At 41.4% G+C, this 14746-nt stretch overlaps 1 protein-coding gene across 1 annotated transcript in view; it reads left to right on the forward strand.

Annotated features, from left to right (window-relative positions):
• ZSWIM5 (zinc finger SWIM-type containing 5) overlaps positions 1-14746 on the forward strand; it is a gene marked incomplete at both ends in the record, with an annotated part of 260182 nt that overhangs the window by 196922 nt on the left and 48514 nt on the right. The window contains 2 exons of the mRNA XM_082669091.1: positions 4335-4483; positions 5733-5883. Coding sequence (XP_082525217.1) covers positions 4335-4483; positions 5733-5883 — 300 coding nt within the window. The remainder of the gene's footprint in view (positions 1-4334; positions 4484-5732; positions 5884-14746) is intronic.

Below are 14746 nucleotides of genomic sequence, written 5' to 3' on the forward strand. Positions count from 1 at the left end.
TGAGTGCTGGTCGGCACCTATCTTCTGTGCGGGAATCCCTCCTCTTTGCCCTCCATACCCCTGTTGCTGCACTCTTCTCCGTGGCTCCAAAGCTTCCCCTCTCCACCACCTGCAGTCTCCACCCACGAAGGGGCTTCCAAGTGTGTGGGAACCTTTCCTCCTTCGCAACTCCCTCCCACTGGTGCAGGTCCCATCCCTATTCTTTTGTGTCTGTTTTTCCTTTTTTCTTTTGCCCTACCCAGGTACATGGGGAGTTTCTTGCCCTTTGGGAGTTCCGAAGTCTTCTGCCAGCGTTCAGTAGGTGTTCTGTAGGAGTTGTTCCACATGTACATGTATTTCTGATGTATTTGTGGGGAGGAAGGTGATCTCCACGTCCTACTCTTCGCCATCTTGAAGCTCCCCCCAAAAGCAATCTTGAGAAAGAAAAATGGAGCTGGCAGAATCAGGCTCCTGGACTTCAGACTACACTACAAAGCTACAGTAATCAAGACAATATGGTACTGGCACAAAAACAGAAATATAGATCAATGGAACAGGATAGAAAGCCCAGAGATAAACTCATGCACATATGGTCACCTTATTTTTAATAAAGGAGGCAAGAACATACAGTGGAGAAAAGACAGCCTCTTCAATAAGTGGTGCTGGGAAAACTGGACAGCTACATGTAAAAGAATGAAATTACAACACTCCCTAACACCATACACAAAAATAAACTCAAAATGGTTAAAGACCTAAATGTAAGGCCAGACACTATCAAACTCTTAGAAGAAAACATAGGCAGAACACTCTATGACATAAATCACAGCAAGATCCTTTTTGACCCACTCCTAGAGAAATGGAAATAAAACCAAAAATAAACAAATGGGACCTAATGAAACTTAAAAGCTTTTGCAAAGGAAACCATAAAGAAGACCAAAAGACAACCCTCAGAATGGGAGAAAACATTTGCAAATGAAGCAACTAACAAAGATTAATCTCCAAAATTTAGACACAGCTCATGCAGCTCAATATCAAAAAAAGAAACAACCCAATCCAAAAATGGGCAGAAGACCTAAATAGACATTTCTCCAAAGAAGATATACAGATTGCCAACAAACACATGAAAGAATGCTCAACATCACTAATCATTAGAGAAATGCAAATCAAAACTACAATGAGGTATCACTTCACACTAGTCAGAATGGCCATCATCTAAAAGTCTACAAACAATAAATGCTGGAGAGGGTGTGGAGGAAAGGGAACCCTCTTGCACTGTTGGTGGGAATATAAATTGATACCGCCACTATGGAGAACATTATGAAGGTTCCTTAAAAAACTAAAAATAGAATTACCGTATGACCCAGCAATCCCACTACTGGGCATATACCCTGAGAAAACCATAATTCAAAAAGAGTCATGTACCACAATGTTCATTGCAGCTCTGTTTTCAATAGCCAGGACATGGAAGCAACCTAAGTGTACATCGACTGATGAATGGATAAAGAAGATGTGGCACATATATACAATGGAATATTACTCAGCCATAAAAAGAAACAAAATTGAGTTATTTGTAGTGAGGTGGATGGACCTAGAGTCTGTCATACAGAGTGAAGTAAGTCAGAAAGAGAAAAACAAATACCGTACACTAACACATATATATGGAATCTAAAAAAAAAAAAAAGGTCATGAAGAACCTCGGGGCAAGATGGGAATAAAGATGCAGACCTACTAGAGAATGGACTTGAGGATACGGGGAGGGGGAAGGGTAAGCTGGGACAAAGTGAGAGAGTGGCATGGACATATATACACTACCAAACGTAAAATAGCTAGCTAGTGGGAAGCAGCCGCATAGCACAGGGAGATCAGCTTGGTGCTTTGTGACCGCCTAGAGAGGTGGGATAGGGAGGGTGGGAGGGAGACGCAAGAGGGAGGAGATATGGGGATATATGTATATGTATAACTGATTCACTTTGTTATAAAGTAGAAACTAACACACCACTGTAAAGCAATTATACGCCAATAAAGATGTTAAAAAATGCAACAGGTGTTTAAGAGAAGTAATTATAAAGTACTAAGAAGAGTGTTACTGCCTTTTTATGCATATGAGCATAAGATGGACATAGATTTGATGGTGGCAGTTGGGTATATAGCTAATTCAGTGAGGGGGTAAAAAAGTCCTGCCAAGTGAATTAAGCAATAGGTGAATTTTGGCAGCATTAACCTCTCTGTATACTTACTTTATGGTTTCCATTTCTCATTGAGCCGTGACTGTAGAGCTGAGACAGTATTGATGAGAAGTAGTGTTTTCTGGCCAAAGAACAGGTTGTGGGGAGAGGAAAGGAAGTAAAGGATAAAAGCGTAAGTAAAGTCATAAGGAAATGTCATTGACTTCTGCGAATACTAAGTTTCTAGCTGAAACATAGCGTAAGTATAGGAAAGGCAAGGTTAGAAACATAGCGTAAGTATAGGAAAGACAAGGTTAGAAATGAAGGAGCCTGACCGGGGAGGCTCCTGAATGCTAGGCTGAATTTGGACTTCATTTATTAAGAATAGTTTATCACTGAATACTTCTGAGCAGGGAAGTGATATGATCAGAACTCGGTTTAGAATACTACATTTGAAGAAAAGTAGCATGTAGTAGATTCCATAAACTGGAGGCTTATAGTGTTAATTAGTATTTATAGAATAAATTAATGTGTGAGCCCTCCTGATTCCCTGGAGAATAAGATGCACTAAAAAAGCTTAGCAGGGGCTTCCCAGGTGGCACAGTGGTTAAGAATCCGCCTGCCAATGCAGGGGACACGGGTTTGAGCCTTGGTCCAGGAAGATGCCACATGCCACGGAGCAACTAAGCCCATGTGCCACAACTACTGAGCCCTGCGCTCTAGAGCCTGCGAGCCACAACTGTTCCCTCGTGCCACAACTACTGAAGCCCGCACACCTAGAACCCATGCTCCACAACAAGAGAAGCCACTGCAATGAGAACCCTGCGTGCCACAACGAAGAGTAGCCCCCACTCACTGCAACTAGAGAAAGCCCATGCACAGCAATGAAGACCCAACACAGCAAAAATAAATAAATTTATTTTAAAAAGCTTAGCAGAAGAGCAGCTTTTCTCTGCAGATTTCATTTAACCAAGCCTTTGATCTGAGTACAAGAAGGTTGGTAGACGTACTGATGAAACACAACATGAATTTGTAACCGACTGCATGACCACACCTATAGAATATTGACTTACAGTCTTTTGTCACTTGGAGACAGGGTTCTAAAAACTTATCATAGGACTTTGTCTTTGAGAAGATGACAGAAGAATATTCAGTTTTCATTCCACAAATATTTCCTAGGTGCTTGTCATATTACCAGCACTGTGCTATAGGTAATTCAACTGTGAGCAAGGAGCTAACAGGCTACTAGGGGAAAGGGATGCATAAATAACTAAAACTGTGTTTTAAGTGATGTTGCTGAGGTGAGCCCAGATATAAAAGATATCTTGAGTGCAAATTTGTAAAATTCTATCACCATGTATATAACTCCGCCTGTGCTTCAGGGGCAAGTTTCTTTTTTCTTTTTTTTTTTTTTTTGTGGCTGCATTGGATCTTCGTTGCTGTATGCGGGCTTTCTCTAGTTGTGGTGAGCGGGGGCTGCTCTTCGTTGTGGTGCGCGGGCTTCTCATTGCAGTGGCTTCTCTTGTAGCAGAGCATGGGCTCTAGGTATGTGGGCTTCAGTAGTTCTGGCTTGCGGGCTCTAGAGCACAGGCTCAGTAGTTGTGGCACACAGGCTTAGTTCCTCCGCGGCATGTGGGATCTTCCAGGACCAGGGCTCGAACCCATGTCCCCTGCATTGGCAGGCGGATTCTTAACCACTGGGCCACCAGGGAAGTCCCCAGGGGGAAGTTTCTAGAAATTTAGAAGTGTTGACACCACTTGAGAAGCTACAATTTTATAGTGAGCTTTAAAAAGAGAATTTTTTATTTTCTAAGGAAGTATTTTTTAATTTTAAAATAATATGTGTGCTTTAAGGCTTATTTGAACTTCATAGAAAAACAAAAAAGAAGAAAAAATGTCATTCTCTTAGGGAAAAAAAATACATCACTATTTTCATGTTTGTGTATTTCCTTCTGGGCTTTTTCCCCCAGGATGGTATTTGTAGACTTTGGAAGAGGATACAACTGAGAGTTTAGTGAACATGAAACTAGCATTAGCTCTCTTACATTTGTTTAGGCCCACACAATTGACAAAGCCCAGATTAAGGCAGAATACCCATCTGTTTCTGAATATATTCACAGAGGCCCCCTCCTGCTGAATGTGTAGGGTAGGAACTCAAGGGATTCATTTCATCATTCCCATTCCTCACAGGTGCCCCTGACCCCACAGCTGGGGCCAGCATTGATGATGAGAACTGTTGGCATTTGGACGAGGAACAGGTGAAAGAACAAGTGAAGCTCTTTCTCTCCCAGGGTGGTTACTATGGCTCTGGAAAGCAACTCAATTCAATGTTTGCCAAGGTAAGATATGAAAAGTTTTTTTTTTTTTTTAAGTAAACTGGGCTCACCACACTTCTGGCTTCATGCGTTGTAGCTAGCTCACTTGACCTACCTGTACTGAATGCTTGAAAACTAACTGTGGGGAGGGGAGCTGAGCAGAGCAGACTTGAGCAGGTTGCATCCAGGGACCCCTACTGCCTCACCCTGGCAGTCCTCTTCCTTCTGCTCAGCTCTCTAAGTGAGTTAGCATTCCTGGGGGGATTAGTAATGAAGCTACCTTCCCTCTGCTTTGAACCCAAGGCTGCCCGATGAGGCTTTAAAGAGACTTAGTATTTTGGAACTGGGGACTCTCACAGCAGGCTTTCTCTCTCTTTTTTTTTCTTAACACCATTAGTGAAATATAAATCACATAGCATAAAATTCACCCATTTTAAAAAGTGTACAATTCAATGGTTTTTAATATATTCACAGATATGTACAGCTATCACCACAGTCAACTTTAAAACATTTTCATTATCTTAAAAAGAAACCCCATACCCTTTACCTATCACTCCCCTATTCCCCATGCCCCACTCCCCCAGCCCTAAGCAACCACTAATCTACTTTCTGTCTCTATAGATTTCCCTATTCTGGACTGGCTTCTTTCTCCTGGAATAGTATTTTAAAGTATTTAAAAACACATCCATGCTGTAGCATGTGTCAGTACTCCATTCCTTTTTATGGCCAAGTAATATTCCATTATATGGATACCACACTTCTTGTTTATCCATTTGTCTGTTGATGGGCATTTGGATTGTTTCCATTTTTTAGCTATTATAAATAATGCTGCTATAAACATTCTTGCACAATGTTTCTGTGTGGACATATATATTTTCATTTCTCTCTAGGCATGGAATTGATAGGCCATATGGTAGCTCTGTGTTTAATCATTTGAGGAATTTCTAGACTGATTTCCAAAGTGGCTACATCATTCTACATTCCCGCCAAACAATGTATGAGGGTTCTGATTTCTCTGTATCCTTGCCAACACTTATTATCTGGCTTTTTGATTCTAGCCATCCTTGTGAGTGTGAAGTGGTATCTCATTGCCCACAGCAACCTTTCTTGATACATGCGAAGAACTTACATACAGAACAAGAGGCCTTCTTTTTGGCTCTTTGGATATGCTGTGCTTAGTTACTTCATCTTCTCCTCCCCCTCCTCCCCGTCTTTCTCCTCCTACTTTGTCATGATGTGCAGTCACCAACTCTTGCCCCTCCTTATGTGTCAGGTTCGAGAGATGCTGCGGATGAGAGATTCCAATGGAGCCAGGATGCTGACGCTAATAACTGAGCAGTTTATGGCTGACCCACGACTCACACTCTGGAGGCAGCAAGGAACAACCATGACAGATAAGTGCAGGCAGCTCTGGGATGAGCTAGGTAAGTCCACATATCTCAGAGAAGTGCTCTGTCTATCTTATCAGCTTGCCCCCACTTGCAATAGTGTTAGTGAACGCTTACCATCAGTCATTACATGGATCTTGCTAAGTGAACTTTAGCCCAATTGGCAGAAGATTTAGGCTCTACAGAGGCTACCCAGAGTAGTTCTGAACTCACTTGTGTTTCTTCCACAGCATTGTGCTTTGCTATTGACATCTGCATTCTGTTCCAGATGTTACCACATAGAAGCCTTTGGTGAGAGAAAACCTTTTGCCTTGGCTTCTGTTCCATGGCATTAGCCTGGCTCTCCAGATACTTACCAAACTCACTTTTCTTGCTTTCCCTGGATCTGCTTCTCTTTATCACCCCCAGACAAACCTCTTAGACATAAGGCAGTTTCCAAGACTTGGGCCTTGGACTTCCATTCTTTCTCTATACTCCTTTGAGAACTCTTTTTTTTCAATAGCATGGCTTCAGAGTTTCCTTTATGATGATCTCATCCTCATCTTCTTTCCACTTATCTGAGTTCCAGTCTCATATTAGCAACTGCCCTATGACCATTTCTCCTGAAAAAAATCTCCTGATCACCTCAAACTTGAGAAACCCAAAAATGAAATCAGGGCTTCTGTGAAAAGAGATTCCCCTGAAGCTGGCATTGGCACCACCATTTCTTACTCTACCAAACTTGTTGTCAAGCACTCATTTTTTGTTCATTCCCTACATCCAGTCACCAAATTAATTTGATTCCTTGACCTTCAGAATGCAATTTAGTGTCCGTTCACACTTTTTACTTCCCATCACCACTGATCTGGTTGAGGGCCTTGGGACTTTTTTTTGGTGGGGGGGACTTTTAGATTAAATTAGACCTGTGGCCTCCTGACTGGCTTCTCTGTTCTAGATTCTTCTCATCAAGGCCATCTTCTTTAGTCACTATTTCTCTTTATCACTCCCCTGTTCCAAGGCTAGTTTTGCAGGGCTAATACTCAGCTCCTCCCCCTGTTTGCAGAATCCTCCATACTCTGAACTCACTATCCTGTCATGGCCCCACTCTTGGATTATACTGGAAAACTTCCATATGACATATTCTAAAAGCTCTATTATAGCTTCTCCATATTCCCTCCAGCCCAGAAAGCAATGACAAACTTTCCACTCATACAAAATAGCACAAGAAAAAAACTAAAGTATAGGGGCTTCCCTGGTGGCGCAGTGGTTGAGAGTCCACCTGCCGATGCAGGGCACGCAGGTTCGTGCCCACGTCTGGGAGGGTCTGGTCTGGGAGGATCCCGCGTGCCGCGGAGCGGCTGGGCCCGTGAGCCATGGCGCTGGGCCTGCGCGACTGGAGCCTGTGCTCCGCAGCAGGAGAGGCCACAGCGGTGAGAGGCCCGCATACCACAAAAACAAAAAAAACCAACTAAAGTTTAGGATTTTAGTGAATTCCCCTGAAGCATATACATTATAGTCTTAGGGCTAAAAGCCATGGGGAATGAGGCTTAATGACTCTGGGACTATACTTGGTTACTTTGGGGCTACTGAGTGTGGGATTTTGATTTGGGTGCTAAGGCTTCTTGATATCACCTGGGGCACTAATGGCTTTGGAGTTCTCATTAATAATGAAGAGCTACATTATTGAGCGTTATATGCCAGACTCTGTGTTAAAGATTGTACACACATCGTTTCATGTAATTCTGATAACAAACCTATGAGGTAATTGTGTGTTTGTTGCAAAGAAACAGAGACAGCTCTGGTTACTTCTGGATACAGAATAAAATAAAGAATTATAGAAAACTGTCTCTCTGACACAATCACACTTTCTGAAGTACAGGAATGTTGAACTATTAGTCTAAAGTTACTGGTCCAACCAGTTGTGACCAGGGTCACAATGCATGGCAAGTTGGGAACAGCTTCTTACACTCTTTCCTCAGAAGGAATTGTAGGCATGGACTTGCTTCTAGGGTAACATATCAGCTTAGGGGAGACAGATGAGCTCCAAAAAGTTACTTGTTCAAGGTCACACACTAGTAAGTGGTGGCTCTAACATCGGAACCCCAATCTGTCTGAATCCAAATCAAACATCCTTCTGCAACATCTCCCTCAATTTCACCTTGTTATGTACTATTTTCCCCCAAAGTGCATGTTTCTTAAGAATTTGAAATTAGTCTTCAGAGAGTCAGTTTCATCTGAGGCCTGAATCTCTTGGGAATAATTTCTGTGACAATCATGGGATTGTTTTGTGGATTTGGGCTTGGCCTTTGGGGCAAAGGTAGGTGAGAGGAAGTAAGCAGAGCTAGATCCCAGTGCTTTTAATGCTTTTGTCATATACTTCGGTTCATTATGAAAAGCTCTTGATTGTGATATTTTCATATCTACGAAATTGCTATATCAACCTTCCAAGAAACTCTCAGCATTCTGCAAAGACAGTGGTTCCCAAACTTCTCAAAATAACCTGGAGTACTTGTTTAAACAGATTGCTGGGCCCTGTCCCCAGAGTTTCTGATTACATAGGTTGGAGTAGGGCCTGATAATTTGCATTTCTAACCAGTTCCCTGGGGATGCTGATGCCACGGTTCCAGAGACCACATTTTGAAAAACACTGCACTAAGAGAAGCCTTATTGGGTCAGACACTAGAGCAAGTGTATTCATGCTTCCCTTAATTACTCTGAGGGTTCCTTACTGGTCACAAGGCCTGCTCCTCTGGGGAGGGCCTCGACAGGGATTGTAGGAATTTAGAGGAGTGGGCTCACTACCTTCAGTTCCTGAACCAGAGATAACAGAAGCAATCAGACATGAAGTTTTCTCGTCTCTCCGTGTCTGTACACATATGCCTTTTTTTTTTTTTTTTTTGCGGTACACGGGGCTCTCACTGTTATGGCCTCTCCCGTTGCGGAGCACAGGCTCCAGACACGCAGGCTCAGCAGCCATGGCTCACGGGTCCAGCCGCTCTGCGGCATGTGGGATCTTCCCGGACCAGGGCATGAACCTGTGTCCCCTGCATCGGCAGGCGGACTCGCAACCACTGCGCCACCAGGGAAGTCCCCACATATGCTTTTAAAAATCTTCTTTTAAAATCTATAAAGTATCTCTGCTCCCATAAAAGGCCACTCCTTACATACTTGCTCTGGTTCCTATGCCATTTCCTTTTCTCAAGAATTTTGCTCCTCAGTTACTCCTTTCTCTGGCGTCATTAATTTCTCCCTCAATACTGGATCAGTTCCATCAGCATACAGATATGCTTTAATAGTTTCAGTCTCAAAAAAACAAGTGCCTTTGATGGTCCCATCCCCCTCTAATTACTGCCCCATTTCTCTTCTTCCATTCAAAACAACACTTTTTTTTTTTTTAACATCTTTATTGGAGTATAATTGCTTTACAATGTTTTGTTAGTTTCTGCCGTATAACAAAGTGAATCAAGCTGCACGCAGTTCCTCCAGCCCGAGGACAATGGCTGCCTGGGTCCCAGGAAGCGCAGTGCCCAATCTGAGCTTCTACTCCAGGTGGGCACCCCCACAGCCTTGTCTCTCAGGGCCCGGCTAAGGCCTGGGTTAGAGCCTTATGGAAGGTCTCTGGGCAGGGCTAGGGGGGCCTAAAGGATGTAGATTGCCACGTGGATGTGGCACAGGGGGTGCAGTCACCCTGCTTCTCTGGTTGTGTGAAGGCTGCAGAGCGTGCAGACAGACCTCCGTTGTGGCTGTTCAAGAAAGAAACCCGGGAGCACCCAGTGAATTTACGGACTAGTGAAAGTAATAGCCATTTACTGAGCACCTGTGAATCAGGTGCCACCAGGAGGCAGCACAAACTTGTTTTGGGATCTCACTCTCAGTGCCTGCAGTCATTCCGTCACTTCCTAAGGTACTGTTACCCATCTGAACCAGTACCCAGCAGCCTTCTGTTTCCCCAAGAATCTTCATGTAGAGTGTATATGTTGATAAGGAAGCATCAAAGCCAATATTTTACCAGTTTTACAAGCTACCCCCATTTTCAACCATTAGCTCAAAAAAGGAAGTAATGAGATCAAAACCATTCAGTGAGACAGACCTATCAAGGATTTTAAAGGCTTGATGGTTATTTATCAAGATCCTGGATTGAGAAATCGATGCGTGGATAAGTTTTTGACTTGATTTTTGAACAGAATATCATTCTTTCCCCCAAACGTTATCAATCATGAGGTTGGAAGAATAGAAGAAATCAGAGTATGTCACATGTAGTAAGGCCGTGTGGCTGACAGGGTCTTGGTGCTCGGGCCGGGTGTCAGGCCTGCGCCTCTGAGGTGGGAGAGCCGAGGTCATGACATTGGTCCACCAGAGACCCCCTGGCTCCACGTAATATCAAATGGCAAAAGCGCTCCCAGAGAGCTCCATCTCAACACTCAGACCTGGCTCCACTCAACTATCAGCAAGCTACAGTGCTGGACACCTTATGCCAAACAACTAGCAACACAGGAACACAACCCCACAGAGAGGCTGCCTAAAATTAGCAGAGAGGCTGCCTAAAATCATAATAAGGTCAAGGACAACCCAAACACACCACGGGATGTGGTCCTGCCCACCAGAAAGACAAGATCCAGACTCATCCACCAGAATACAGGCACTAGTCCCCTCCACCAGGAGGTCTACACAACCCACTGAACCAACCTTAGCCACTGGGGGCAGACACCAAAAACACCGGGAACTACGAACCTGCAGCCTGCAAAAAGGAGACCCCAAACACAGTAAGTTAAGCAAAATTAGAAGACAGAGAAATGCACAGCAGATGAAGGAGCAAGGTAAAAGCCCACCAGACCAAACAAATAAAGAGGAAATACGCGGTCTACCTGAAAATGAATTCAGAGTAATTATAGTAAACATGATCCAAAATCTCGGAAATAGAATGGAGAAGATACAAGAAACGTTTAACAAGGACCTACAAGAGATAAAGAGCAAACAAACAATGATGAACAACACAATAAATGAAATTAAAAATTCTCTACAAGGATCAATAGCAGAATAAATGAGGCAGAAGAACAGATAAGTGACCTGGAAGATAAAATAGTGGAAATAACTACTGCAGAGCAGAATAAAGAAAAAAGAATGAAAAGAATTGAAGACAGTCTTAGAGAACTCTGGGACAACATTAAACACACCAACATTCGAATTATAGGGGTCCCAGAAGAAGAAGAGAAAAAGAAAGGGACTGAGAAAGTATTTGAAGAGATTATAGTTGAAAACTTTCCTAATATGGGAAAGGAAATAGTTAATCAGTCCAGGAAGCACAGAGAGTCCCATACAGGATAAATCAAGGAGAAACACTCCAAGACACATATTAATCAAACTATCAAAAATTAAATACAAAGAAAAAATATTAAAAGCAGCAAGGGAAAAACAACAAATAACATACAAGGGAATCCCCATAAGGTTAACAGCTGATCTTTCAGCATAAACTCTGCAAGCCGGAAGGGAGTGGCAAGACATATTTAAAGTGAGAAAAGGGGAAAACCTACAAACAAGGTTACTCTACCCAGTAAGAATCTCATTCAGATTCGACCGAGAAATTAAAACCTTTACAGACAAGCAAAACCTAAGACAATTCACCACCACCAAACCAGCTTTACAACAAATGCTAAAGGAACTTCTCTAGGCAGGACACACAAGAGGAGGGAAAGACCTACAATAACAAACCCAAAACAATTAAGAAAATGTTAATAGGAACATACATAACGATTACCTTATATGTAAAAGGATTAAATGCTCCCACCAAAAGACATAGACTGGCTGAATGGATACAAAAAAAAGACCCGTATATATATGCTGTCTACAAGAGACCCACTTCAGACCTAGGGACACATGCAGACTGAAAGTGAAGGGATGGAAAAAGATATTCCATGCAAATGGAAATCAAGAGGAAGCTGGAGTAGCAATTCTCATATCAGACAAAATAGACTTGAAAATAAAGACTATTGCAAGAGACAAAGAAGGACACTACATAATGATCAAGGGATCAATCCAAGAAGAAGATATAACAGTTGTAAATATTTATGCACCCAACATAGGAGCACCTCAATACATAAGGCAAAAGCTAACAGCCATAAATGGGGAAATCAGCAGTAACACAATCATAGTAGGAGACTTTAACACCCCACTGTCAACAATGGACAGATCATCCAAAATGAAAATACATAAGGTAACACAAGCTTTATATGATACATTAAACAACATGGACTTAATTGATATTTATAGGATATTCCATCCAAACACAATACACTTTCTTCTCAAGTGCTCAGAGAACATTCTCCAGGATAGATCATATCTTGGGTCACAAATCAAGCCTTGATAATTTAAGAATATTGAAATCGTATCAAGTATCTTTTCCAACCACAATGCTATGAGACTAGATATCAATTACAGGAAAAAATCTGTAAAAAATACAAACACATGGAGGCTAAACAATACACTACTTAATAACCAAGAGATCACTGAAGAAATCAAAGCGGAAATCCAAAAATACCTAGAAACAAATAACAGTGAAAACACGAAGACCTGAAACCTATGGGATGCAGCAAAAGCAGTTCTAAGGGGGAAGTTTATAGCAATACAATCCTACCTTAAGAAACAAGAACATCTCAAATAAACAACCTAACCTTACGCCTAAAGCAATTAGAGAAAGAAGAACAACAGCAAAAAAAACCCCCAAACTTAGCAGAAGGAAAGAAATCATAAAGATCAGATCAGAAATAAATGAAAAAGAAATGAAGGAAATGATAGCAAAGATCAATAAAACTAAAAGCTGGTTCTTTGAGAAGATAAACAAAATTGGTAAACCACTAGCCAACTCATCAAGAAAAAAAGGGTGAAGACTCAAATCAGTAGAATTCAAAATGAAAAAGGAGAAGTAACAACTGACACTGCAGAAATACAAAGGATCATGAGAGATTACTACAAGCAACAATATGCCTATAAAATGGACAACCTGGAAGAAATGGACAAATTCTAAGAAAAGCAGAACCTTCCGAGACTGAACGAGGAGGAAACAGAAAATATGAACAGACCAATCACAAGCACTGAAATTGAGACTGTGATTAAAAATCTTCCAACAAACAAAAGCCCAGGACCAGATGGCTTCACAGGCGAATTCTATCAAACATTTAGAGAAGAGCTAACACCTATCCCTCTCACACTCTTTCAAAATATAGCAGAGGGAGGAACACTCCCAAACTCATTCTATGAGGCCACCATCACCCTGATACCAAAAACAGACAAAGATGTCACAAAGAAAGAAAACTACAGGCCAATATCACTGATGAACATCGATGCAAAAGTCCTCAACAAAATACTAGCAAACAGAATCCAACAGCACATTAAAAGGATCATACACCATGATCAAGTGGGGTTTATCTCAGGAATGCAAGGATTCTTCAGTATATGCAGATCAATCATTGGGATAAACCATATTAACAAATTGAAGGAGAAAAACCATATGGTCATCTCAATGGATGCAGAAAAAGCTTTTGACAAAATTCAACACCCATTTATGATAAAAACGCTCCAGAAAGTAAGCATAGGGAGAACTTACCTCAACATAATAAAGGCCGTATATGACAAACCCACAGCCAACATTGTTCTCGATGGTGAAAAACTGAAACCATTTCCTCTAAGATCAGGAACAAGACAAGATTGCCCACTCTCACCACTATTATTCAACATAGTTTTGGAAGTTTTAGCCACAGCAATCAGAGAAGAAAAAGAAATAAAAGGAATCCAAATTGGAAAAGAAAAAGTAAAGCTGTCACTGTTTGCAGATGACATGATACTATACATAGAGAATCCTAAAGTTGCTACCAGAAAACTACTAGAGCTAATCAATGAATTTGGTAAAGTAGCAGGATACAAAATTAATGCACAGAAATCTCTGGCATTCCTATACACTAATGATGAAAAATCTGAAAGTGAAATTAAGAAAACACTCCCATTTACCACTGCAACAAAAAGAATAAAATATCTAGGAATAAACCTACCTAAGGAGATAAAAGACCTGTATGCAGAAAATTATAAGACACTGATGAAAGAAATTAAAGGTGATACAGATAGATGGAGAGATATACCACGTTCTTGGATTGGAAGAATCAACATTGTGAAAATGACTCTACTGCCCATAGCAATCTACAGATTCAATGCAATCCCTATCAAACTACCACTGGCATTTTTCACAGAACTAGAACAAAAAATTTCACAATTTGTATGGAAACACAAAAGACCCCGAATAGCCAAAACAATCTTGAGAACGAAAAACGGAGCTGGAGGAATCAGGCTCCCTGACTTCAAACTATACTACAGAGCTACAGTAATCAAGACAGTATGGTACTGGCACAAAAACAGAAATATAGATCAATGGAACAGGATAGAAAGCCCAGAGATAAACTCATGCACATATGGTCACCTTATTTTTGATAAAGGAGAAAAGACAGCCTCTTCAATAAGTGGTGCTGGGAAAACTGGACAGCAACATGTAAAGAATGAAATTAAAACACTCCCTAACACCATACACAAAAATAAACTCAAAATGGTTAAAGACCTAAATGTAAGGCCAGACACTACCAAACCTTAGAATAAAACACAGGCAGAACACTCTATGACATACATCACAGCAAGATCCTTTTTGACCCACCTTCTAGAGAAATGGAAATAAAACCAAAAATAAACGGGACCTAATGAAACTTAAAAGCTTTTGCACAGCAAAGGAAACCATAAACAAGATGAAAAGACAACCCTCAGAATAGGAGAAAATATTTGCAAATGTAGCAACTGACAAAGGATTAATTTCCAAAATTTACAAGCAGCTCATGCAACTCAGTATCAAAAAATCAAACAACCCAATCCAGAAATGGGCAGAAGA

This window comes from Grampus griseus (genome assembly GCF_964374135.1).
Source record: "Grampus griseus genome assembly, chromosome: 1".
Lineage (NCBI taxonomy): Eukaryota > Metazoa > Chordata > Mammalia > Artiodactyla > Delphinidae > Grampus > Grampus griseus.